At 32.0% G+C, this 26,559-nt stretch overlaps 1 protein-coding gene across 5 annotated transcripts in view; it reads right to left on the bottom strand.

Annotated features, from left to right (window-relative positions):
* LOC118200486 (Golgi-associated plant pathogenesis-related protein 1-like) overlaps positions 1-25,497 on the bottom strand; it is a 110,779-nt gene extending 85,282 nt beyond the window's left edge. For 2 of the 5 annotated variants that reach the window (XM_035372438.2, XM_035372439.2), the window contains exon 1: positions 8,596-8,878. In XM_035372438.2, the coding sequence (XP_035228329.2) occupies positions 8,596-8,872 (277 nt within the window). In that variant the 5' untranslated portion in view covers positions 8,873-8,878. Of the gene's footprint in view, positions 1-8,595; positions 8,879-25,324 lie in introns of those variants that run through there. The other 3 variants (XM_035372440.2, XM_085816804.1, XM_085816805.1) reach the window with 3 other exon arrangements.
* Positions 25,498-26,559: the final 1,062 nt, after the last annotated feature.

Below are 26,559 nucleotides of genomic sequence, written 5' to 3'. Positions count from 1 at the left end.
TTATTCTTTTATTTCCTTTATTTAATATTAGTAAAAATTAAGCAGTAATTATGCTTTGAATATGCTCTAACGCGTGTTTTTTTAAAGTAAATACTACATAAATACACTTCAATATGAGCACCATTAGATGTTCGCAGGATACACAGTCTTCTCGATTTCCCTTCACACGTTATTAAGCATTTGCGAAGTCACAGTAGCTGCTTCTGTGGTGATTCGACCTTTTAATTCTTTGATGCTGTGAATGTCTGCAGCTGTCCCCAGAAAAAGTAGTAAAATAGAATCCGGAGAATAAAATGGCCATGAAACTGGTCCACCTCTACCAATCCAACAATCGTAAAACTATAACAATCTGGGGAATTTGAAGGGAATGCTTCGTCAAGAAACATCCTGTTGCAAAACAGAAAAGTTTGGCAGCATTTCTTTTAATTGCGATTAGGAAAACAATCTCAGCATATCTAAGTAATTATCCTATTTAATTGACGACTCTTAGAAAAGGGACCAATCACTTTGTTATGAGTTAATACTCATCAAATATTAACTTAAGAGCTGCATCACTCAATTTCCTTTACAAAATGCTAGTTTTCCTACACCCAAATCTTGAAGTTATGTCGGTTAACCTCTCCTCAAATATGAAATGTTGCTTTAAAATAAGATATTCTGAAGAATTTTATCATCATTACTGATTCGGTCAAGAATGTATACAGAAAATTCCTTCGACAGATCATTAGGTTTGATCTAATGACAAGTATGCAATTTACACCTAGTCGATAATAACCATTCATAAGAACTGAATGGTCGACCTTGGAATGCAAGTGTTTGCAGGTTGGCACGGCAAATGGATTTACTTGGACTGCCCAAAAACAGATCTTAAGTGGCGAAAACATTTTCACTACTGACGCTTGGCCTACCTGCACTTCCTTTATACAAAAACATGCCTGGTGTTCCGAAATTACTTTAACCATCTTTTAATAGATTACGCCATTTTGTCTGTAAACAAAGCTCCCCGTCGCGATTCCTAAAAATTACAACAAACAAAATTCCTCAAACTAAAGATTATATGGATATAAATTATTTCTTGTTTCTTTGTAAAATTACGTTTCAATTTAGTTTTGCTATCCAGTGATTAAATTATGGATAGCTTGTATAATCCCCTGATTACAATGTGTGATAAAGAAACCCATGAATCTTCAAAATTAATTCCGATGTCAAAGAAGTGAAACTCATATATAACTCATATGATACATTTAAAATACATCAAACTACATTAAAACTATTTCAGAGTGAATGCAAAAACCAGTATCTCTTAAATATAGAAATATATATCGAAATATATTAGAATTAATGTTTATCAGATCAGACGAAGAAGAGTTACCTTACGACTACTAATATTTTTCACGAAGTCCGTTAAAATAAGGACAATTTATTAAAATGCGAATCGCCGAAAAAACATAATTACTCTTTCAACAAACAGCTGAACGTTCCAGAGTCACTGTCGCTTATAGAGGATCTTCTTGAAGACAATGTTGACATCTCTGGAAGGAATGAAAAGACTGGACATTTCAACAGCAGCTTTTGCTATTATGTCTACCAACTTATTACCTTTTAAACTTTTATCCCTGCATACCTGTGAATCCAGCACTACAGAATCTCATATACAATTTTATCCACGATGATAAAACGCTAAACAGAAGTCATTTGCAGAAATGATTGTTAAATTAGATTATTTAGCGAAATTATTCTGAAAGCACGAATACACTTAAAGCGCAAAATAATCCCGCGAACAGAATACATGCCACATTCTACGAAATGAATCTGCATTAAAATTGTATTTTCACAAATCTCTCTCCATTTACAATGTTTTTAGACACCGAAAAGCTGCCAAATTACTTTATCTTTAAATACGCTTTCAGTACACAGTTAAGTGTTTTAAACATTAGGTCTGTTATCTCCGAAAAGAATTTGAAGGTAACATTTGCAAATAGAACTGCAAAAAATCAGGAATTTTGCCAGTGACGCCTGCAGAATAGTTTCTAACACAAGCTAGTTCAGGGTACAAAAAATGCATTACCTTGATTATCATCACTGATGTTTGTCTTTAGATTGATGGCAAGGAAATACCCTAGTCGACGCTCTTTATAACGACCACTTATTACAGTGACAATTCCATTACAACGACTGGTACAAAATGTCACCATATATGAGAATATATGAAATTGCTGTTACAGCAACATCGCGTTAAAACGTCCTTATTTGCAGGAAGTAAGGCGTCACTATGAAGACCGCTAACTACTGTGCTAAATTCATCAAGCGCTAAGTACAGCGATGGATATAATTGATAGCACACTTCGAAATTTCTCAAAAAATGGGAGAAAATTGTAAAATTCATTTTTTTATCAAAACATTTTATATAATTTTAGAGTATTATAAAGATAACCACAAAATGTTAAATTAAAATTAATAAACCTTCAAAAGTATATGAAAATTTTCCATCCATGAAAATGAAGGACAAAAGTGAAAGCACAGTATTAAATTTTATGCATATTAAGCCATATTGCGTTATTCTGTACATATCAATCAGTGATATAAGACAGGTAATAGATTATTTTACCTGTAGTAGCGCGGAACGATAAACAATTTCTGAGTTCGTTGCAATTTTGAAATGGCTAGAGAGTGTATGAAAACTGCCATTCAAAAAAGAAAAATAAACCTATTTATACAATCAGAATAAATCACTGAAAGAAACTAGTGAAATAATGAATGAGTCGATATACAGTAAGGTGTGTGAAAAAATTTTCAAATCGTCTGGCGGTGTGATAAATGCACCAGGAAGTGACCGTCAAAAGTTAACTCGTAGCGAAAAGTTGTCAAGATTTTATTAAAATGAAACGAAAAATTTCTTCGCTTTTGTAATAAAATTCAAGGAAGACTAACAAAGTCATGCATCCAAAAACTATCCGCAGAACTCTTGAATGGACTGGTTATAAATCTAAAGTAGCCGTAAAAGAACCATATCAAACCCGTCGAAAGAAAATGTTTGGTTTACTTTATCTTCATTAATGCCAGACAGTCGAGGATTATCTGTCTATGAGAAGGGATGACTTCGTTTAGGACTTTCTAAAGGAAACTGACTCGTACACACGCTACACATGGGAAAGACCACGGGAACGCCCATACAGCCACCCCATTCGCCGAGAGTTGAGCCCCGGACCGAACTACTAGACAGAGTTTTTACCGCTCGGCCATTGGTTGGGCTGAAAGAAAAGGAATACAGGAATACTCCCTATTGTAAAGGAGCATTTGACTAAGAATGGTGTATTTTGGTCGAATGTATTCTTTTCTTGCTAAAAGTAAACAATGTTTAATTCGTTGCAATGGAGAAAATTTAATTTGGAGGCAACTCAAAACCGAGCTTTAAGGAAACCGTGTTGAAGTAAAAGATGAGCGCAAAATTGTGATGATGGTATGTGACTACATGTCAAGTGGAGGTATTTGTAATCTTGAATTCATTATTGGCACAATGGACCGGCATGATTTGAATATTCTGAAATGCAGTTTTCAACAAAGTTTCAAACCTCATTCATGCTACTTTCAACAGGACTATGATCCCAGATATACGGCATATGCTGTTTATCTATGGATGCTCTTATCATGCACCCTACATTCTCAGTCACCTAGCTCTATCCCCGGACTTAAATCCCATCGAACATTTATGGAAAGAACTTGACAACAGGGTAAGCAAACACGATGTACTGAGTGTGGACTATATGAAAAGACTTCTGCCAGAAGAAATGAGGCAAAATGTCATCTGAAACAACGAAAATCTTGTTGAATTCCTTGCAAAATAAGTTCAAGTCTTATCAAAAACAAAGAACTAACCACAAAATTAAAATTTGTTCTGATAATTTTCGTCACTATGATTTTACTTTTGTTCATTTTGATGGCTTGAATGTTATAAAAATAAACTGAAGTTCATTAAATTTAATTTTACATTTTGTAGTGACCTTTATAACATTCCAAAGATTATATAAATGATAAATGTTTTGATAAAGATAATGAAATTTACAGATTTTCCCGCATTTTTTGAGAAAATGCAAAGTGTGCTTTCACTTATGTCGATCACGGTATATAGCTTTGTTTAAAATAGATTAAAAAAAGTAATACCAGGCTGACATTGATTCTGAATAAAACTGCATCGATTTCGGGATGAATAGATATGTATCCTTCTTCAAAAGCAAATTTAATTCTATACTAACTCATCTCTCTTCTAGTATGCATTACACTGCCTCAGGCTTCACCATTTTGCATCTGATCTATTTCGATGTACAAATATATTGAACTTCCGTATTAAAAGTGCACATACTGACGGTTGAAAAATCCTTTTAAATTAAAACTATTTATGTAACTACTTCATATATTAAATTTATTTCGGTACAGGAATTTGATTTTTATTTGAGCTTTTTGCAAGTAGATTTAACTGTAAAGCTAAGAGTGATCATAACGTATTTATTAATACCACAGAGAAATATTTATCATTTTGGCGGATAGATAATCCATCAAAATGACAAATGTTAACACACTGAAATCGATGAAGCGCTACAGCTGAAACTTTTCTATCTATACATCAACCTTTCTAAATCTATTTACTCTTTTGGAAAGCTTGGAATAACTTTTACATCTTGGGAGCATCCATACATAAACATTACACATGATAAGGTGTCCTACATTTAAATGATTAATTTATACTGAACTATTTTTTGTGAAATCCTTAGCAGTTTCTTGAAGAAGCTACTATTTCTTGGAAACCAATTTGTCAAAACGCTATTTAAAATTTTGCTGAAATGAAAAACTGGAATTTACTAAAATGATTGCTTTCCATTCAACAGTATTTACTCACATACTCACACACACACAAAAGGACAATTTCCCCAACATCTTCCGGTCCACTGGACCGATTGCCAAAATAAAACATGCTCTTTTTCAGGTCTCCAAAGTGGGACTTAGGATATATTTTAGATTTATATATATCTTTATAACATAGGTATTTTGACGCAAAGTTTGTCTTTTTCTGCCAAGAATAATTCGCTTAGCGATATTCTTGATTTACAGTAACTTATTTTCCTATCTCGTTTCTCACTGTGCGCAAGCGGAAGCAAAGGTGCAATATTCATTCCTTCAAATTCATTCCTTGGCGTTATTATCGCTTATACTAAATATGCCAAATTTCAGAACTCGCCAATATATAAATTCACGTATATCTTTGCAAATTCTGAATTTAATTTGTTTTCAAATATGCCCAGAAATACATCTACTAGCAATACATCTACTAAAGTGGACTTATTTTTACCATGACCTTAAAAGGTCATGGTAAAAATTTTATAGTTTATAATTCAAAATGTTTTTCGAAAAACTTATAAAAATGATAAAAAATACAAATTTTAAAAGAAATTAGAAAATGTCAGCGAATTTTATTTGAATTGAACCTAAATGTCGAACTGTGAAAGAAGGTATCAATTAAGCTTAATAGACAAAGAGATACTACTAAACATATACCAAATTCAATTAACATTCAGGAGCTAAAATTTAAGAGCTTATGTTTTTAAAACTTGTGTAATTTTTACAAAATTTGGCACTTTCGCATATTTTAAATCGTAGAATCGAAAATGGAAAAAATCTTTGTCAAGTCAGAAAAACTGTTCTGCAGAAATTGAACTGTGCAACTACCAGCGTTCTACTGCATTATCTTGTCGGCAAATTAAATAGAAGAAACAGAAGTAGATGGTTTTTAAAAAGAGCTTTCATTTAGTGTTCTCGAAAATAATGTCTGATCAAGTTTGAAGAAAAAAAAAGTATGTTTTCCATTATAGGATAGCATGCTCCAAATAGCTTTTTTGAAAACTTATTTGGAGTTAATGTTAACACTTTTAATTATAAATATTCACTGTGCTAGCAAAATTATTACGATAACGTGGAGCGACAAAATTTTGAACCAGAAATATAAGGAATAGTGTTTTTTAATAGTAGCCAGAAAACGCTCATACATATAGTTCAGCAGATGAAAGTAAAAGCAAAATAATTATGAAAAATGTATAGTCCAAGACAAGTACTTAAAGACAAAGAGCTAGAAAGAAAAATTATATGAAGCTGCAGTTGATAGATCAAAAGGCGGATCCTCGAATTAAAGAAGAAAAATTAATGTGTTCGATAAGCATACAGAAAAAAGCAGTGTTGTTGTAGGAGGCAGACGTAAAATACAGTTATAGAACTCTTTAGTGGTTATATGGATATCAATACACATAGAAAACTTTGAAAATACTCACATTAGATCAAAAAGACAATACACCATAAACTGGTTGTTTTTCAGAAAATTAGCATAATGGCATAATTATCAAGCGCACAATAAGGGTTCAATATTGAACTTAAAGCAGAATAATTGATTAATAAGAACCAAGCGTTCTTATTAACCAATTAAGGGATGTGGCCAGTTTTTAAGGAATTTTTTTAAGAGAATTTGATTATATCTGCAGTACACATAGGGAAACACTACAACACCCACACAGTTAATGCAGCCATGTTTCAGCAGAAGTGATAAATTAGGCTATCAATTAAGAAGAACACACAGTGTGTATTCCGCTTAAAGAAAATGCATTCGTGAACCAGTAAAAAGAGCTCTGCGTTTGGAAAATACATGAAAACTAAGCCAGTGTGCTCTGTTTCCAGGAAAATGTAGTCGGAGAAAGCTAGCAGTTCTTCAAAGCTTAAGTCTTCGGTCTGTGGTGAACTGTCCATCGTAGAAATTCGATCTAAAGATATAAATATCAGTCTCTTGTGGTACTTTCATTAAGTCACCTAGAGCCGCTTTCAGCGAAGGTTATCATTAAAATCATATTAACAAACTCTGTTAAATATTTGTAGCATTAACACTGGTATATTTCTTGGCATAATTCCATTCATTGAAGCAAAACAAAAACCTGAAAACAAGTACCTTCTACTAAATGATAACAGATTTGTTGTGATAAACTTATTTACTCGAGTTTTTGATGCAATGTGGATAACGCTTAGTATTACAGTAAATGGTTATCGGCTAACATACAAGAACACTATCTTTTGTTTCAGTTCTAGTCAGTGCTTTCCAATAAGCTACCAATTAATAAAATTTCCGTCGGTCATTCCAGGTATGCATACATAAAGTAGAGTATTTCTAAGTTATTTCATATATATAAACTCTTTAATTATTAATAATCCCTATTTTTGGAGACATTTTTTGACAGTAAAGTACACTTAGGTAACCTAGTCAGCATACATGAAATATGGTACTTTTAGCATACTTCATCTATAAATTCTTTAATGACAACATAGTATTGGATTTTTAAATAGTTAATCGAGAGTAAAGTACAATTAGATAGTCTAGTTTGAATGCCCGAACATTAGGCAAATGTTGTCAAGGAAGAGTTTTAAGCTAATGAACTCAAATCTGAATCTATAGCGTTCAGTTTAGGTAAAATGTTAGAATTAAAAGAAATACAAATAAAATATCAAAAAAGGGTATAAATTTGGATTTGGTTATGGTAAAGTATATACAATGGCTGCTTAAATTGAAAAATATCTTCATTGAAAGGTTTGTAATCAAAGCCGGACCATATTTATGTTACTCGCGAGATTTTAGTTTGTTTTCTTTGACTATGGCAAAGCAGGCTAAGGCTATCTGCCTAAGGGGAAGGATGCCATAGTGGAGAACTTTCTAAAGGAACCTGGCTTCTATCCATGTTACACAGATAAGGGAAAAGTGTTGGAAGCAACAGAAACTTCATTTAAGATCGAACAGGTATAGCTCCCAAACACTAACCGACTAAAGCAAATTGAAAAAGCTATTGACAATTCTTTGGAAATACATAAGCTATTATTAAGAGAGGTATTGATTAAGAAGAGGTCAAAAGGGGAGAATATTCAATACCAAGCAGTGGATGGGAATAGCCTACGTCGCTACGACTGCCTTTCCAGTAGAGACCAGGCTTCTGATTCATATCATAGGCTTTATTCGATTTTGCAGATAAAACTACATAATTATATAAATGCAAATCCATGTTATACAAGAGGAAAACCACGAAAACGCTCTGCAACCAGCCCGTTTGCTTGGAATCGAACCTAATCTAAACCGCCAGTGTTCAGCAATTTTGGGGGCTAATGTGCCTCGTTACTCAGGGAAGGGTTAAAAACTATATAAATCCAATGAAAATGCAGAATCAGTTCAACCGTCGATAGAAACAAATAGTATTTCTTGACTTCAACCAGTCGGCCTTTGATAACGGTAAAGCACCATTCTTTTCAATCATCATCCATGATGGCATCCTTCCTATTATGCGAATAGCGAGTTTTGCCGTAATTTATCAGATCTAAATTCTCAGCACTGGTGGGCTAATGCTTCGAAAGATTGACAGAAACATTTTCAGTTTCAAAAGCTGTACTACTCAATTTCTTAACAAAGATGTTTTAATTATTCTGATGGAATTAAATACTCAGATAATAAATGGTTACACTGATTTAGCATTTTAGATTTTCATACAATACATACAAACGAATGACAAAATGCATACTTACCTGGCGTTGTAACCACATATTCATAACCAAAGTCAAAATCATCCAGTGTGAAAAAAGAACTAAAAGCATTAATCAGTTTATCACCCAACTGAACGTAAAGACTAAAACCTAAAAGTAGTAGTTCGTACACTTTCATAGACAAGAAACACATAGCTGAAAACAGCACACAGCTTATGAAGCACGCAGCTGAAAGCAGCACACAGCCAAGTCGCAAGAAAATACTGAAAAATTCCATTATTAAGTCATAAAACATGCTTGATCTACCCATTTCTTTCATAATGCTTCCCTCAAAGGAATTTGTTTAGTTTTAACTTCCGAACGAGATAAAATTATCAGTCACCAGATAATAACGAGGATGATAATCTTTTCTAAAAAGGAACAACGAAATATCATGATCCAAAAAAAGCAACTACTATCTAAAAAAAACTGAAAAGCAAAATTCGACGTATGATAATTTCCAGTTCTTTACGTGCTTAGTTTCTGTTTGCTACATGTAAAAAAATAACCTTTCCATAATTACAGAAAAATTGCATCAGCAATAGATTACATTTTATATTTCAATACATACTTCATGAAGTATACTTTCGAAAATAATATGATGCATGATATTTAATTTCAAAGTAAATAAACGAATTTCACTTTTATCCTTTAGCTTCTGTTCACTTTAGTAGCTTGAGGTAGTTAACGTTTCAGAAAATCTTGTTTTATCTAGTTTTCTTTCATAATGTTTTCTAATGCTCGGCTAAATATTCTCTAAAGCAAAAATGGTTGCTTAATTATTAGTCAGTCTATACTAATTCATAAATCCATATATGTCAGAGTAATTGATTCAGGTAGCCAATGCATTTCAGGCATTTAGCATCTTACGTATTATTTCATTATTAACAAGTCTTGAAAGCTTGATGAAAATTAATCCAGAGAGCACTCATTCCTCATCAAAGAACTGTGTGATATCGAACAGTATAACCATAAAATTCCACAGGGAAAAAGACAAGATGACGGCTCTAATTCTATAAATAATTTCCAATTATTTAGGATTTTTGCCGTTCCTTTCATTACAGAAAAAGGAGCCGAAAGAAATTTTGGATATTATCTGTTACCGAACAGCATGTCCGGAACAGTTTTATTTAGAAAAATAACGCGCTAGCCGGATACTTCTAGCCAAGAGCCATACTTTCATCATCAGTTCATTTTGACTGCGGTAAAAGTTTTCCAAACATAAATATTTCTTTTTATGTTAGTTACGTTAATAGACAAGGAAAAAAATTGTTTTCGTTTTGCGATTTTGCGTCGAATCACTCTGAATGTCCGTTTCACTTTTCAAACTGTTGCCACCAAATATTAACGCCCTGTATTATATTTGAAGAAATTAAAATAATGAAGAATCTGCATAAATGTATATATGTTTCTTGCATTGTGATAAAAGCCATCCAACTTTGAATGACGTAATTCTACTGCGAATATGGGCATCTGGAAGCCCAGATTTGGAATTTGTTTTATTAACGATTTCATATTTTGCAAAACTTTAACGAATTTTTGATTAACAAACTCAAGCATTTCAAAGCGAGCAATGGCAACGTTGTACAGAAAAAAATATCTCCAGCGCGTGAAACTATCGGAAATTCTAAAGATACGATCAATTTAAAGTTATTTTGCAATATTGCTCTTGAACTGAATTTTATGGTTTAAGTGCAAAGAACATGATATTTAATAAATAAAGGTAGCACAAAAAATATTTAAAAACGTCCTTTTGGACGTAATTTAAAATCTGAAACCTTTCAGATTTTTTAAATTTTTTTATATTTGAATTAAAAAATAAGACTACTTCCGAAAACAATAGAGGTATAAAGCGTATTTAATTTAACGGTGGCCAACAGGGACTGTTGCTGCATATATTATTATATTGAAACATTTTTAGTGTGTATTCTTCCGCGATTTTCTGGAGAGGTATCCATGCTCAATTACAAAGTATGTCGGGCGCACAATTTCAATGTACTGTTATAAGGTATTCGAACTTGTACTGTCTTAAAAAAAAAAGGACAGAATTATTTTAAAACAAGTATTAAACGCACAAAATAAGTTTGTCAGAGATGTCTTTCTTCTAATAATTTTGAGACACGGGAACATATTTAAATATACAGCACATCGCAAAAATTCACAAATAACAAATTGTATTTAAGGATACTAAAATGTTAGCATCTATTAGTTTTTTCTTTTATCAATCTCGTCAAGTTATGGGTAAATTTTGAGTTTACCGAATCACAAATGACACAATTTTTGAAAATTTACTCAAAGGTTTCTCAGTTTCCATTCGAAACGAAATCGAAATCATACAAAGCAGACGGGTCAGAAAAAGCTTTGCACATAAACACACAGATGCGATGTCACCTGTAACCTAATTTACCGAAAATAAATATTACGTTTGCAAATTTTAAAAGTGTTTCCAAGTTTTGTCACTGACTTTAAAAGAAACTTTCGAGTTAAAAGCACGGTTTAAGTAAAATAAAAAATTTTTCTCTCTTCATATAATCAGTAGACAAAACCAAATATACACCGAGATCAAAGATATGATTTTTTTCCGCTAGTATTATGTTTTCTAGTCTCAGGGGTAATTTCGTTTTTGTCACTGCATACTTACTTCACATAAATCAGCTCCATATAGAATTTCAGAATCAATTCCCTTTCATTCTTTAGCTCTCAGCATAAAATTTATAAAAGCTGTATTACTTTCAGTCCTTGGAGGCTTTAATATAGACACTCTACCTCCAACATACTACTTCTTTACAGAAATATTTTAAAAAATACGAATTTCCTTATTAGACGAAAAATAGTCATTTGAATAGCCAAATTTAATATTTTTAAATGGATAAAATACGACTAAGTATGATATCTAAAGCATCTTCGATTGAAAAAAAAGCTTAAAGATTTTTCTCTCAGCTTCAGTATACATATCACCTCCAATAATAGCTCAACATGTATTGCATAGAGTTAAAACTGCACTGTGTTATTTCAAATTCATTTTTTCTAATTTTACACGACAATAATTCTTTTGCACTTAACAGCTATGTTAATATAATGACGAACGATCCCGAAGTTACACCAATTAAATGTGTTCATTCATTGTTCGAATCTGGTTTGTGGGCCGATTATTTCTTCAATTCTTTGATTTGTATAACGTTTTGCGTGGTTTTCCTTGAAAACCACACACTCCATTGATTTAAAAAATTTTCTTTCAAGCATAATTCATAAAATTGCGGTAAAAAAATACAAAATATTCACTAATGATGTCAAAGATTTTCTTTAAACCATTTCTATAATAGTAAGATAAAGATTTCAAGCTTTTCTTGGGTTTTAATTAGTAACAAAAGCTCTAGACCCACAATAAAAATTTAGACTAGAAAAAATAACCGACTAACTATTAACACCTTGCTTTGGTTTAATTTGATTATAAAGCAGACAAGGGCTATCTGCTTAAGGGGAAGGATGCCTTAATAACCGACTCAAAGAAAAACTGGCTCGTATATACGGTACACATCGAGAAAAACAAAAATTTCCCGTGTCTCGCGATTTGAATCCAAGTTGAACTACCCACCACTATGCACTTTTACACTTGATCGCTAATTTTTTCTTTCTTATTATAAAAAGGGTATGACTTTCAGACGTCCCTTTATAATGAGTGAAGCTAAAGTTTCTCAATTCAGTAATATTTTACGAATTCAGTAGTTAAATTTTAAAGAAGCACTATGTTTTATTCTTATTACTGATTACGAACTTCCTGTTAAAAATATTATATTTATGATTCTAATCATCTTCATAGGATCGTATTTAAATCCTGACAAAAATGTCAAAAATAATCATTGAAAAAGGATTATTAGGGAACTTGGCTGCTCAAAGCCACCCACAGAGTTTTCATTAGCATTAAATGTCTTTTAAACATTTTGAAGAAAAATGGGCCCAGACGGACTATAACAATCAGCATTTTAATTAGTTAGATGGACATTGACAGTGTATGCACAGGAGAAGCATAGCATATACATACATACAAACATACATACAGAAGAGGAGGAAAGATTGCGTCATAACGGCGAATGACGCAGGCATCAGGAAAAGCCAAGCTCGAATTTAAACCGCGGATATTACAATCCAATACTTTTATAAAGTGTAAAAAATATTTTACGAGAAACTGAATTCAGATGGGTATTTTAAATTTCTAAGGGGCATCATCCCTCATTTGGTATCTGTTTTATTCTCAATTATTGTTAAAGATAATTTGAAATATAATTATGTCAAAATAGTCCATAACAGTTTGACTACTATTACTTGTAGTAAATACTGGCAACACATTTTTTATACTCATTTGAGCAGTAATACAGTGGGTACAAAAAGTATTTCCACACATACATTTTTGTTCACAATTTATAAGAAAATGCATTAAGAAATATAAAAATTGGCCTTTAAAAATAGAATAAGCTTATTTATTTAAATTAATTACAAAAAATACAATAATATTAATAAAAAATTTTTTTTTGCAACAATATTAAAATAGCTTATGTCAAAAACGTATTTGCACACTCAACTCAACTTTAGCAAATTTGCATTTTTATGCTATTATTTGACAGTCATCCCGCAGTAAATAACATACGTAAGACGACTATAAAAGGATGTGTTATTGAAACGTTATCAGTTGATTGTCGATTTCAAATTGTAATGGCACCTAAGAAATCTGAATTGCCGATTTCGTTGCGAGAAAAAATTGTTTCTCTACGTGAAAGTTATCAAGAAATGGGTAAAAAAGTAAATGTTTGCTTCTCTACTGTTCGGTATATTATAAAGCGTCATAAAGAAAGAGGATCTACATCAAATAACTTGCGCTCTGAACGCCCAAAGAAACTTTCACTGCGAATAAAGCGAAAAATCATAAGAGAAGCATCGAACAATCCATTTGTTAGTGCAATTATTTAGCCAATGATTTCGCGTCAACATCTGGAGTTCAAATCTGTGCCCAAAGTGTTCGAAATGTCCTGCACGATGCACATATTTATGCGAGATCTCCAAGGAAAAAACCTCTCATAACTGAACCAAATAGACTGAAGAGACTTGAATTCGCTAAGGAATATATCAATATGCCAATTGATTTCTGGAAAAATATCATATTCTCCGACGAGAGTAAGTTCAATATCTTTAAATCAGATGGCAGGAAATTAGTTTGGAGAAAACCTTGTACTGCTTTTCATACCAAAAATGTGTTACCTACAGTTAAACATGGAGGAGGTTCTGTTATCATTTCGGGGTGCATGGCTAGCAAAGGAGTTGGTAATTTTTGTTTCGTTGATGGGAATATGACAGCTCGAACCTATATTGATGTGTTGCGAGATAACTTGCCACAAAGTGCAATAAAATTGGGTATCAGTAATTCGTACTATTTTCAGCAAGACAACGATCCCAAGCACACTGCCGGTATAACACGTATGTCGTTGCTTTATAATGTACCCAGAAAACTTGCCACTCCACCACAATCACCAGACTTAAATCCTTTGGGAAATTTGTGGAATTCTTTGGATTTAAAAATAAGAAAAAGGAAGATTCCAAGCAAATCTGCCTTTAAACAAGCCCTTATTGAAGAATGATCGAATACTGACCCTACTGTTACAGAAAATTTAATTAAATCAATGCCAGCAAGATTACAAGCAGTAACAGATGCTAAAGGAATGCTTACTAAATATTAGTTATTTGAAATTTGCTTATATATTTTTTTCTTTTGTATTCATGCAGGTGTGCAAATACATTTTTGATACGAGATATTTTAATTTTGTTACAAAAAAAGCAATGTTATTTATATTATTGTAATTTTTCTGTTTGTTTTGGATGATTGAACTTATTCTGATTTGGCAATACAATTTTTTTATTTCTCAATGCTTCTTTTTATGAATTGCAAACAAAAATGTAGGTGTGCAAATACTTTTTTTTACCCACAGTATGTTTTAAACCGGTCTTCGTATGAAGTTACAAATGACCTCGTATAGAGAACTATGTTTAAATTATCTTGTGTCTTCGTTTCTGTTCGCAGTTGGTTGGTTGACTTTAGGTTCTCTCAGAATTATTGAAATTTCATTACAAAATATTCCCCAATATTTTCTTCCAAATTTTAACTCTTAAAAATTTGTCCTTATATTCGAGTAGGTCTGATTTAAAGTAAATACGACATTCTTCAATTCGTCAATGCTTTTAACAGCCGTGTGAGTATAGTATATGACCTCCATAAGACAAAAAATCTTATTTTTGTCCATTATCTGCTAAATAAACTAATATTTATAATCCGAATTATTGATATCAGAAAGTTTAATTTTATTTCCTTACAGGTTTGCATCAGATTGGGTTATTTAAATATGGCAAAAGACACGAGTGCTATCTACTTAAGGGAAGGAATGCATTCGTGGTGGACGTTCTAATAAAAACCGGCTCGTATTCGTATCGCACATGAGGAAAAAAATCGACCATGCTGCCAGCCCTTTCCGTCGAGTTCGGACACGCATTGAAATACCAGCATTCAGCGGTCTTTACCACTCAGCCACTGGTGGGACTCATGTATGCATCAGAAAAAGTTTGGTTGCTCGTTTGCAGATTATCCGAAGGCAAGTAGAATTAAAAATGTGTATTCGGTGAAACAAAAAGTCGAATTTCAAAAGTCTGGCTTTATATACTGCCGAAATTAAATCAATAACGGTTCTGGTTGCATTCCTGTTTCCCATTTTCCGCGAATATCATTTGAATCGCAAAAGCCTAGCCACAGATCATTAAAAGGTTTGCAGAAAAATTGCTAATCTACTTGATGACGTTGCATTATTTCAGCCTACCTTGATATTCAAAGGCGCCTTTTATTTTGTGAAGAAATTATTAATTATTCCAAACAAGTATGCAGAATAACGAAAAATATTTAATTAGGTATAAATTAATTCTGTTCTTCGTTTCTGATATGTAATTTCTGCGAATAAACTTGCTGCTCATACAGTTTACGGCGATTTAGAGAGAAGTATATATTTTTTCAACTTTACTATTCCAGTTTTAAGTGGATAGTTGTTTAAATAACACACTAAGCACCAAGTCTATTTTGTCTCCCTATGCTAAACACATATAAACGCCCGCGATATTCGATTTCACCGATATGGCGGCCGGAGATCTGCGTAGTATTTGATAGAAGAATATAATTTTTTAAAACTGTATATCGGCAAACACCAGTGACTGAGGCTGGCTGAACAGAAAGTACAGTATCAGCCACATGTCGCTTAAAGTTTTACGGGTATGTTCTCTTTCCAAAAGGAAAAATGCCTGAAATGCTGCTCTTAATTATGTTGCATACCAGGTAATCACAAACTCTGCGTGACTAGATCATTAACTGGGATTCAGGATTAAGAAAAAGGTATCCCTATTTAACGTTAGTTATAAATGGAAATTTTAAAATAATGCAACACAGATTTTCCACAGCTTAATTTCGAGCTGAAGAAGATATTTTGAAACTTATGTTTCCTTTTTTCACTTAATTATTGAAAATCCATGACAGCAAATTTATCATATTTTAAACTTCCTTTCATCTTCACTAAGAAGCGTTAAAGCAATATGTGTGCGAAATGTTTGTTACAGTATTTGTAAACGATAAAAAATATTAAATTACGCTAATTGACTGATTAGATTACAGGAAAAACTACACATCTGGCAGTTTTACAGATACATTTAAAAATTAAAAAAAAAAAAAAAAAAAAAAAAACTTGCTGAAACAAGAAATTAATTTTCTCACCTTTGACGTTGATGAACAGCTTAGCTCAGCACAACGCTTGTCTGCATTCGAGCCTAGGTTTAAGGTTTTAAACAGATTCAGCTATTGATTAGCATTTAAGTAACGGCCAGGTTTTATTAGAAAAGTCTGTCACATGCCATAATCAAATAATTCAACCCTTCTCGTTTTCATTATCTATTTCGATACAGAATGACGAAATAATCACAGAACTAAAACAAGCCGACAAACTAATTACATTTAATTACTAAATAGACAAGACTGCTAATTTCATCCTCAGCTCTTTTTAATTATTGTAACTCAACTACATTTATTTGTTTTAGCAAGACTGATAATTTCGGGACATGATCCCAGAATGGTTAATTGATTAAAGCAAACGAAGCGAGCTATTCGCATTAAGGCAAAAATCAGCCCGCGTTAACCCTTTGCGGCTCAGTGTGTCCGGTGTAGACACACCTAAAAACTTCCTTCTGTACGCACTGAATGAAAAAGGAAATATAGGTTACTCTGAACCTTCTTTATTTATAGTAGATGGCAGCTCAACACAAGCCAGTCCATATTATTTTAGGCATGTTTAGTTTTTTAAGACCCTCATTTTTCAAAGAAATCTTTCAGATTTTTTTAGGGTATGAAAGGAATTGTTTGAAAAGAAATATCTATGTTATTTTTTTGGCTGTATGCTAATCTCCTTATTCTATATTAGTTTTAAATTTTTACCTTGAAATCTTGCCTAAAATCAAACGGCGAACCCTAGGTGTGCCCAGAACGGGCTCACCGACAATCGAAGACAACCGAGAGTCTGTATACTTTGTTTTTCCGCATCTCATCGGTCAGTTCGTTGACAACAATGCTCGTTTCAGCACTCATTTCGAAGTTCTATTCAATCAGTGTGCCACTTTGGGCACACCCACAGAATTAAAACGATAAGTGCCATCTTCACAAAATTTTACTTGTGTACTCCTCTAGGCCTAATTAGACTGCCTACCTTTCTCTCTCTCTTTTTTTTTTTTTTTTTTATCAAACTTCGACTTTAAAAGGTAGCGTGCCGGAAAGGGTTAAGGATATTTTTGGAGAATTTTTTTATGGAAGTTATAGCTCATATTCGTGTTACAGATGGGGAAAATTACAAAATCTATTCAAAAATCAATTCTTTGACGCCGAATCTGTGATATTGAAGCAGTGTACAACTGTAAAATACAGTTCCTAATTTCTTCCGAATTTATCTAAATTGTCTATAGATAGAAACTGAATAAATAAATTAATAAATTTGTGCAATTCTGTGCGAAATAGATTCCCATAGAAACATGAAAGTGCGTAAGAATTTTCTGTGACAGATTTTTTACTAAAATAAGGTTCAGATAAAAAATAGTGTTCGAGTTTTTTTTTCTTTGGTTTGTTTGTTTGTTTAATCATTTACAATCACGTGAGGGATTCATAATGAGGAAAAGCACTTCTCTTAATCTTTTGGAATAAGGGTTCAAAATGAACTCTTGACACTGAACTGTTACCGTTGTTAAAAATAGAAAATCATTACCTTCATGCAAAAAGTGCATGCGCGCACTAAAATTTCACATTATTAAGACGTTTTCACATTTCCATAAACTTTGGTATTTAAATACTTCTAAATAACTCTTGGGTATGGTACTCGTATAATCAGAATTTCCTGTCAAGCCATAAATAAATGGATTAAATTATAACTTTATGTATCTATTTAAATCCTACGTAGTTGTTTTTACGCAATGGAAAGAAGTACGCATTTTGATGAATATCATTATTGCATATAGTCTTTGTGATTTCATAAATTTATTAGGATCGAAACACTGGAGGAGAACCCCGTGTTTGTCTCCTTGGAAATTTAAAAAAAAAAAAATCATATGAAACATTTAACCGCAGATCTTTCCCTAACTTTATCCATGATATCAGTGTCCTTGTTCATATAATGTTCGATTTTGATGTATATATATTTTTCTTCTATGAAAAATGATATATAGATATTATTTTTCTTCAATTAAAAATAATTTTTATGAATCACTTGTACCAATTTTAATATCATACTAGAAAACAACAATTATATTCCAAATAATATATCCAGTTAAGACAAATTCATTTTCCCAGGGAAAAGTGATTTCACGTAAAGAACAAATATTGACCTAAATCAAGTAATTAATTCCACCAATTCAGCCGCCAAGGAGAAGGTAACAGGATTACAGTATTAAATACTTTCTAAAAACTCATTCTGCGCCTTTGATTTCTATATTTCATAAATTTTTATGATGCAAAAGCATTGGAACTGATGACAGAAAGCGGATAGGTAAATTTATCGTAAAATTCCATAATAATACAAAATTACATGTCGTGGTGAAAAGAAAGGGGGGAAATTTGTATTTTGGACTTCTCCCAAACCCTTAAAGTCTGGAATCGATCTTGCGCTGGTATGCCGGGAAGCACTTCCTCCTCACGCAATCCAAGGTCAGAAAGAGCTTCGAGCGCGAATTTGATAAAGCAAATTCTGTTTACAAGTAAGCAAGTTAAACCGCTGGTATAGCCATGATATGGAAAGTTAAAACTACGTAAAAGTAAACTTTTCAAGCGAATGTTATGTAATTTATGACATTATGTTATATGTTCTTATATTTAAATTATAAATAAACAACATTTCGTGTGCTTTGTACATACATTTTATTTATATTATATATTCTACTAAAATTAATATTAGGAGATAATATAATCAATATTTATTTAGTAAATAAATTATACATATAGATAGATGCATACATACATATACATACATACATACATATCGGTTTAACGAACGCTTCCCGCCACCGCAAATATATCGTCTGCGCAAACAGTTCACATTGGCGTGTTTAATCACATTTTGTCAAACGATTTTTGGTATTTGAAAGAAATAAACAAGCGTAATGGTTATCTGAAAGGTTTAATTCAAACTCGAACTCTATGGACCGATTAGCGCCTAGATTAAGGTGACCAAATTTTAACATTGGTAAAGCGGAACACCATTTACAGGGGAGGAATTCTTGATTAAACATTTGGTCTCTATGGGCTAGAACATTACATACACAAACATTTACATAGAACGAAAAAATAGTATTGTAATGTATTTTTTAAACTTCAACATAAGTACAATTTACAAATATATTACATTAAAAAATTACGTATAGTATTATTTTATATTTTGGCATATTTCGCATTTGAGTGAATTCTTAGTAGATTGCTGTCGTTTTTTTTTTTTTTTTTTTTTTTGTTTTGTTGAATAAAGTTTGGACAACTTGTGATACAAGAGATCTTAAGGAATGTTTGTGATTATTAGCATGAAAAGACATAAGTCCTTCTGCTACTGCTAATTTCTTTTCTTCGTCTCCATAAATTGTTTTTCAAAGATTTCCTGCATTTTGGAGGAAGAAGCAATAGTATTTAAATATCCTTTGTCCTCGAGTGCTTTGAAATATCATTCTTCCAGCCGGGCGAAATAGAAAATTCACCATTACATTTCTCACATTTTACCATGTAATCGATTTTGTTTTTTTTAACAAAAGAAAATTCACTTCTTAGATCATCTTTGAATTTGCTTCTTCTGTTCTTACTCATTATGTTAAAAATCTAAAGAAGTAATTTATTATAAATTTATAAACTATATTATAAAATTTTTATCTATATATATATTGCTTAAAAACACAGTAAGTAGGCATATAATTACATTATCATATTTTGTATTATTTTTCCTCTGAATTTGCCGTAACGTAAGTTGTAAGCGTCACTTTCAAGGCCGACGCTAGACCTCTTCGCGCCACTATAAAATATAAATATTAAGAGTAAAGTACTGACCTGCTAAATTCAAGAAAATGTATGCGTTTATGAGATAAATTACGTATCTAAATCATCTGAATAGCTGATTTGTTGACATCACTTGTTTAACTAGCACTAGCACGCAGTGCGATGTGTATCGTCTGAGAGACAGTTACAAAATGTTTTCGCCATTGCCAATGCCAAAAAGTCCAAACAATGGTTATTGAATTCTAACAACTGATCAACAATGCGAACTTTGATAAGCAGTTCTCGATAATCAGTTGCCAACAATTATTTTTTATTATTAAAATTTAACATTATAAAATTAACAAAACAATTATAAGACTCATATCCTGGCGAAGTAGCCACATGGCCACCCAAAACCGTATTCTCCCGCCGTTCCCTAGCTTGTCGTGCATTCTTTCCAAAAATCCGGACTATTTTAAAACGTAGTGGGACGCGGAACAAATTGTTAAAATTCGGGACTGTCCCGCCAAAAGCGGGACGTCTGGTCACCTTAGTCTAGATGCACAATGTCTGAGGTTAGAGAGGCACGATTTTAAGAGCTCAAAATCATCCTAATGTTACTCAATCATATTCTTTTTTTCATAAAAATATGAATTCTACTAGAGATTCACTAGTGTTTAGACCCACAAAGTCTAAGCTTAGAAAGGCACGATTTTAAGGGCTCAAAATCATCCTGATATTACTCGTTCTCTTTCTAATAAAGATAAGGAAAATGTTCGTTGAGAATCCCTGAAATAACCCTGCAACAAGTATCCCAGAATTTCATAATCAAGCGCTAGATTCTACTCTTAAACGTATATTCTGAGATTTTAGTTTGGCACTTGCCTTTACAAGTTCGTGAACTGAGAACAATGTTTTTAATTAATAACCGGAAATAACCAATTTAAGTCTATCAACTTCTTGGGTTCCTTGCTTTCAGATAATTTTGTTTCTCACAGAAACTAATAATATCTTAAGCAATTCTAACTACAGATACATGAAAAACAATTTAAATGCTTAAATAGCTATCTCTTAATGTTATCCTTAAACATTAAAATATATTAAATAGAGTTCGGACATTTGTACTAAAAATCTGCGAACATAATATAAAGCATAAATACTTTACAGAAGTTTTAGTAAATAAGTTTAAATGCAAGTTAAGTCTTTAACAATTTATAAAGAATATTTTAACTTGAGTAAAAACTTTATTTTACAAATAATATGAATAGCTTAAATCACGGAGTAAATTTAATTATGAAAGAAAAAATGCAAACGGAAAAGCATTTCATCAAATTTCAAAATAATTTTTGAAGCATGTTATTGTGTGGGGCATAATTTAGATGTTCCTTCAGATGAGAAAATTGCAAGTTCATCTACAAGTCATTATCATACAGGCTATTAATTATGCATTTGATGTTTCATTAGACTTTCGGTTTATTGAGAACGTAATTGTTGGAAACGGCGGAAAATGCAGTTCTGACGCTTTTAAACTGCACTGATGCTGTTGTGTTAAAAACTATGAATAAAAAATGGTTTGTACACTTCCCATGCCAGACATAAAGTTAAACAGAGCTTTAAACTGTTATTCATTTTAGCCGTAACTACAAAATAAAATATATGTAAACCTTTTCTTATTATTTTGAATATTCTGAAAGTTCATAAGCAATATATCCCTCAAAAACATTTCTTCGAAGAGTTACTTTGCTTTTATCAAAAACAAAATTTGAATAGAGAAAGGTTAATTTTAGAATTTCAGAGACATTTTGATATTTTTTAGTCACTGAAAGAATTAGAAATTTCATTATTCATTTTTTAACAAGTTTTCAAATTGTTATCTGGTTGATTTAATTAACGCAAAATACGAGACAGATACTTGGCCAAAGAAAGGACGCTTTCGTGGAGGATTATTTTTCGGAAAAGCTTCTTTCATATTCAGAGCCGGATTTACGTATAAGCTACACAAGCTATAGCTCAAGGCCTTTCCCAAAATTAATATAGTATAAATAGTATTAAAATAAAGGGACCCATATCTCGAATAGCTTAGGTCAGGAATTCTCAACCGGTGGTACGCAAGAGAAAAATAGGTGGTAGGCAAAGAAACAAGATATTTTTAATTATTAAATTCAAAAATTAAAACCCAACATCCTGATTGAGTTTTTCTCCAACACTCGTAAATTTATGCAATCTGAGATTTATTCAAGAGTGGTGGTAGTAGTAGTACTTAGTAGTGGTGGTAATAAAGGTTTTCAGTTTTTGTTTAGATCGTAAGCGTTACCCAGTATAAATTCTCTAGCAGAGAGACCTTATTTTAGTTCTACCGACTTAACAAACAGTCCCTAGATGAACGTTTAGGGCTCCTTAGCATTAGGTAGTCAAAAGGTAGGTTGAGAACTTTTTAGCTGGCTTAAGGCCTTATCAAGTCTAAATCTGGCTCTGTTCATATTACTTAGGGTGAAAATCGCAAAACTCTTTTGGAGATAACATCTTCGCTACAAGGAGGAGAGAGAACAAAGGACGGGCTGCTAGTGTTCAGGGATTTTAGCCACTAATAGATTTCAAAAATCTTTATACGACTTAATATATCATTTGGCATATTTAAAAAAATTAAATTCAGGCACTAGATGAACACCAGTGCAACGACATTAACAAGACATGGAACTTGAAGTTGTTAAATGCTAACAAGGGATTCAAATATCGGATTAAAACATTAGGACGACTGTGGCAAGCGTATCCGTATCAAAAGAGTTTAATGCTACTGTTGGAGACAAGCCAGCCCCTTGGAATTTGTTGCTTTGTTCGTGCCAAGTCAGCTTAGTGGTTAGCGCGAGCTTAGGTCCAAGAAAACCTAAGTCAGCATAATATGGGAATTAGAAATAATAAATCCACTGAGCGATTTATACAGCAACCTGTTTCAAAATACAATGCACTAAGAGCAAATCTAATATTTTATGTTATATATCATTTATGTACCGTAACTTCACTGATCTTAAAAATTATTTGGTACTTACGTATTATCGCAACCAGGTTGGCGCTATTTGTAAGTAAAAAAGTATGAATAGAAAGAAAATGTACATTTATTAATTACAGATAATTTTTAATACAGTTTTTTATATTATTTTGTTTTAAAATATAAAATAGCAATTAAACCCTTCCGGTTTCGAATTTGAATAAGTTGCAGAATTATTTTTTCGGCGGAAATCTTTTGGCTATTGCTTTTAGCAACTGATTGAAAACCGTACTCGCCATAACCATGTACACGTCGACTTATTTTTACTTAAAAAACATCCCAGAATTGCACAAAAATGGCATTGCGCACACTCTTGACTTTATCCATGTACACTGCTATTTTCTCATAAATTACAAAAATTTGCACGAAAATGCAGGAAAATTTTGTGAATCTCCACATGCTCTTTTTACAAAACTACCTATAACACGTAGGGTTGCCGTAAGTAGGGTCGCCAAATTTCGCAATTTATGCGAATTTTGGCCTGGTTGCGTTAATACGTAAGTACCAATTATTTATATATTAAAATAATCTATATATTAAAAATTACGTTTACATCACTTTGATTTACATTTGATTACAATATTTGGTATTTAGTCTTCAAATGCTAATGAAATCGTGTAGTTGAAACGTCAGGTCCTATGCATCGATAAATATACTTTAAAAAACATGTCAGTTATACATCATTATTCCTTGAAAGGATTAATAATTCAAGCTAAAACATAGTCCAGATGTTCCGTGTTAACTCGTATAGTATTTTCTGAGTAAACGCAAACTATCGTTATGTAAAACATGATATTGTTAACTTGCATTCAACATTCCCTTAAATTTTCATCCCACCAGCGGCAGAGTGGTAAAGTCGTTGAACACTGGTAGTTCGGTCCGAGGTTCGAATCCCACGAACGGGCTTAGCTGCATGGGTGTTTTCGTGCTTTTCCCCATGTGTAACGTGTATACGAGCCAGTTTCCCTTAAAACGTCCTCCACGAAGGCATCCCTTCCCTTAGGCAGATAGCCCTAGTGTGCTTTGCGATAAATAAATACACCACAACTACCCTTTAATTTTCGCGAAATAAAGATAAGCAAAGTTTGGGTCTATTTAAAAGTACAGAAACTTTCTTTAATGATTAAAATGTGTAAAATATTTTTGATTAAAATGACCAATTTTGTTTTTGAATTTGCTATAAAAAATGCAATTTTTTAACATTTGCTTTTAGTATGTGAAGAGAACAAAGGTAACTGCTTGATAAATTACGCCTTGTAAAATGAAAACTTAGAGTAATATTTAAGAAACAAATCTGTATTACGCAATGTGTTACAACTGTAAAAATCTTTTAAATAATTTACAGTCTTGCAGACGATTAATATTTGATCAAAATACCACAAAAATTCCAGTTTTAAAAAATACTGCCAAATCAGTTATCCTAAACACCGATATCCGTAAATAAAAAATAATAAAAATAAATATGCACACTATAATGATGAAAACACTGCTGCTAGCCATGATTGAATTGGAAATTTTCATCAAATGGTAGTTAAAAAACGATTATAAAACAGCATTTGAAAGTATGTCGAATTTGAACAACAACAAGGAAACTAACACAAATTTTACCCATTATTCATCAGTGTTTCAATCATCCGCCCTTCCAAATATTTCATTAAGCACATAGTTCCATTGCTCATCCTAAAATATCTTTTTTCGAAAAATAATTTAAATTTTATTAAATTTGAAAATAAATCATATTTACAAATGTAAACCTCTTTTTAATACATAAAAACCTTGTTTAAAAATTATGAATTTAATTTTGTCTGTTAAAATGATATATTCAGAAAAACGAATCTTAAGATGTGACTTTTATAAAGATACAAAGTAAATCAGAAATTTAAGAAATTAGCATCACATAAATTGCTATCTGGAAAAGTAAGGGGAAAAAATCCACTTTTATTTTTTCCCCACTGATGTTTACTTGACATTAATTAAGATAAAAAAATAATAGCCGTAAAATCATCAAAATTAAAAATGTTATGTGTCTAGACTAGTTCTCTCTATGAAAAAAACAGAATAAATTGATCAATACATTTCAAAAAATTCATTTACAATGAAAAACAATTTAGAGGAAATACCTTTTAATCTGACTCACCTGCGTTCTGTAGCGTGTTTTCCATGACTCAAAACCTCCAATGAATGTGTCAGCAACTGGCAATCATCCACAGCAGTAAGTGTCCGCGACCCAATGCCCCAAACACGTTTAATGCTTCTGAATCCTCTCCTCTTCTATCTTGGCGATGGATATCGGACGAAAAGTCGCCGCCTTGGCGATTTCCACTCCGTTTGTCACCCAACTTTTACTTTTGCCTGTCTTTTTTTAACACCTTGAAATACAAGCAATCACTCACCAAAGGTGAGAGATATTTTCTCCGTCATCACACAGTACGGAATGAACTTCCTTGCTTTCCGCTACGTAAAACGCAACCATAATTTATTATTAAAATAACGATACACTAAAAAAATAGTGCTACAGTTATTTATGTATTTATACTACCTTTTTTTACTTCACAGCAAAACTACGCATAATCCACTCAATCTTTTTGATTTGTCTTATGTGTGGCAATAGTATTTTTGAAAAAACCTTAATCTTGTTATGCAGAAAACCAAAATCATTTTGTTCATCTTTGTTTCCTTTTTTGTGACATCTAGATACAAAATTTTCTGTTTTCATGAAAGTTACTAATCACAGAAAAGAAAGTTGAATTTAGTACAATAAACATATAATCCCGATATTTCTGGACTTCTATCATGAGCTATTTACCAATTTCTTCCCCAAATTTATTTTAACGTATTAAATGATTTAAATGTTTAGACGCCTGAATCGAATAGTGTACTTTACCATGGTGGATTGCGAAAAATATACATTTTTAAGTGACTATTTATTTAAATTAAAGCATGATCACAAGCCTTCGTGTTAATACGACAAATAAAACAATCTACGCATTTTTCACATGAAAATAATTTTAATAGCTTAACGAAGTTTTTTCTTTATTTAAGTAAATTTAAATATTTTAATTTTAATTATTGTTATTGTATTGTTGTTTAAATATTTTAATTATTGTTTTCTGTGTTGAATTTAAATACCTTAACTCAGTATTTTCTTTGTTAAATTTAAATACCTTAACTCAGTAATTTCTTTGTTGAATTTAAGCTAAGTATAAAGTAATTAATGAAACTCTCGTTTGTTTGAAATCTTTGCGGATTAATGCTTAACTGAAAAATATGGTAACTGAAAAATGACCTTGTGAAATTATAATTAATGTACACTGCGAAAAAAAATCGGACAGTTCTCTACCTCCCGTTCTACTGC

This window comes from Stegodyphus dumicola, chromosome 5 (assembly GCF_044657685.1).
Source record: "Stegodyphus dumicola isolate Sdum_Otavi_A_Nest chromosome 5, ASM4465768v1".
NCBI classification, from domain to species: Eukaryota; Metazoa; Arthropoda; class Arachnida; order Araneae; family Eresidae; genus Stegodyphus; species Stegodyphus dumicola.
This window is presented reverse-complemented; position numbering and strand designations above follow the sequence as displayed.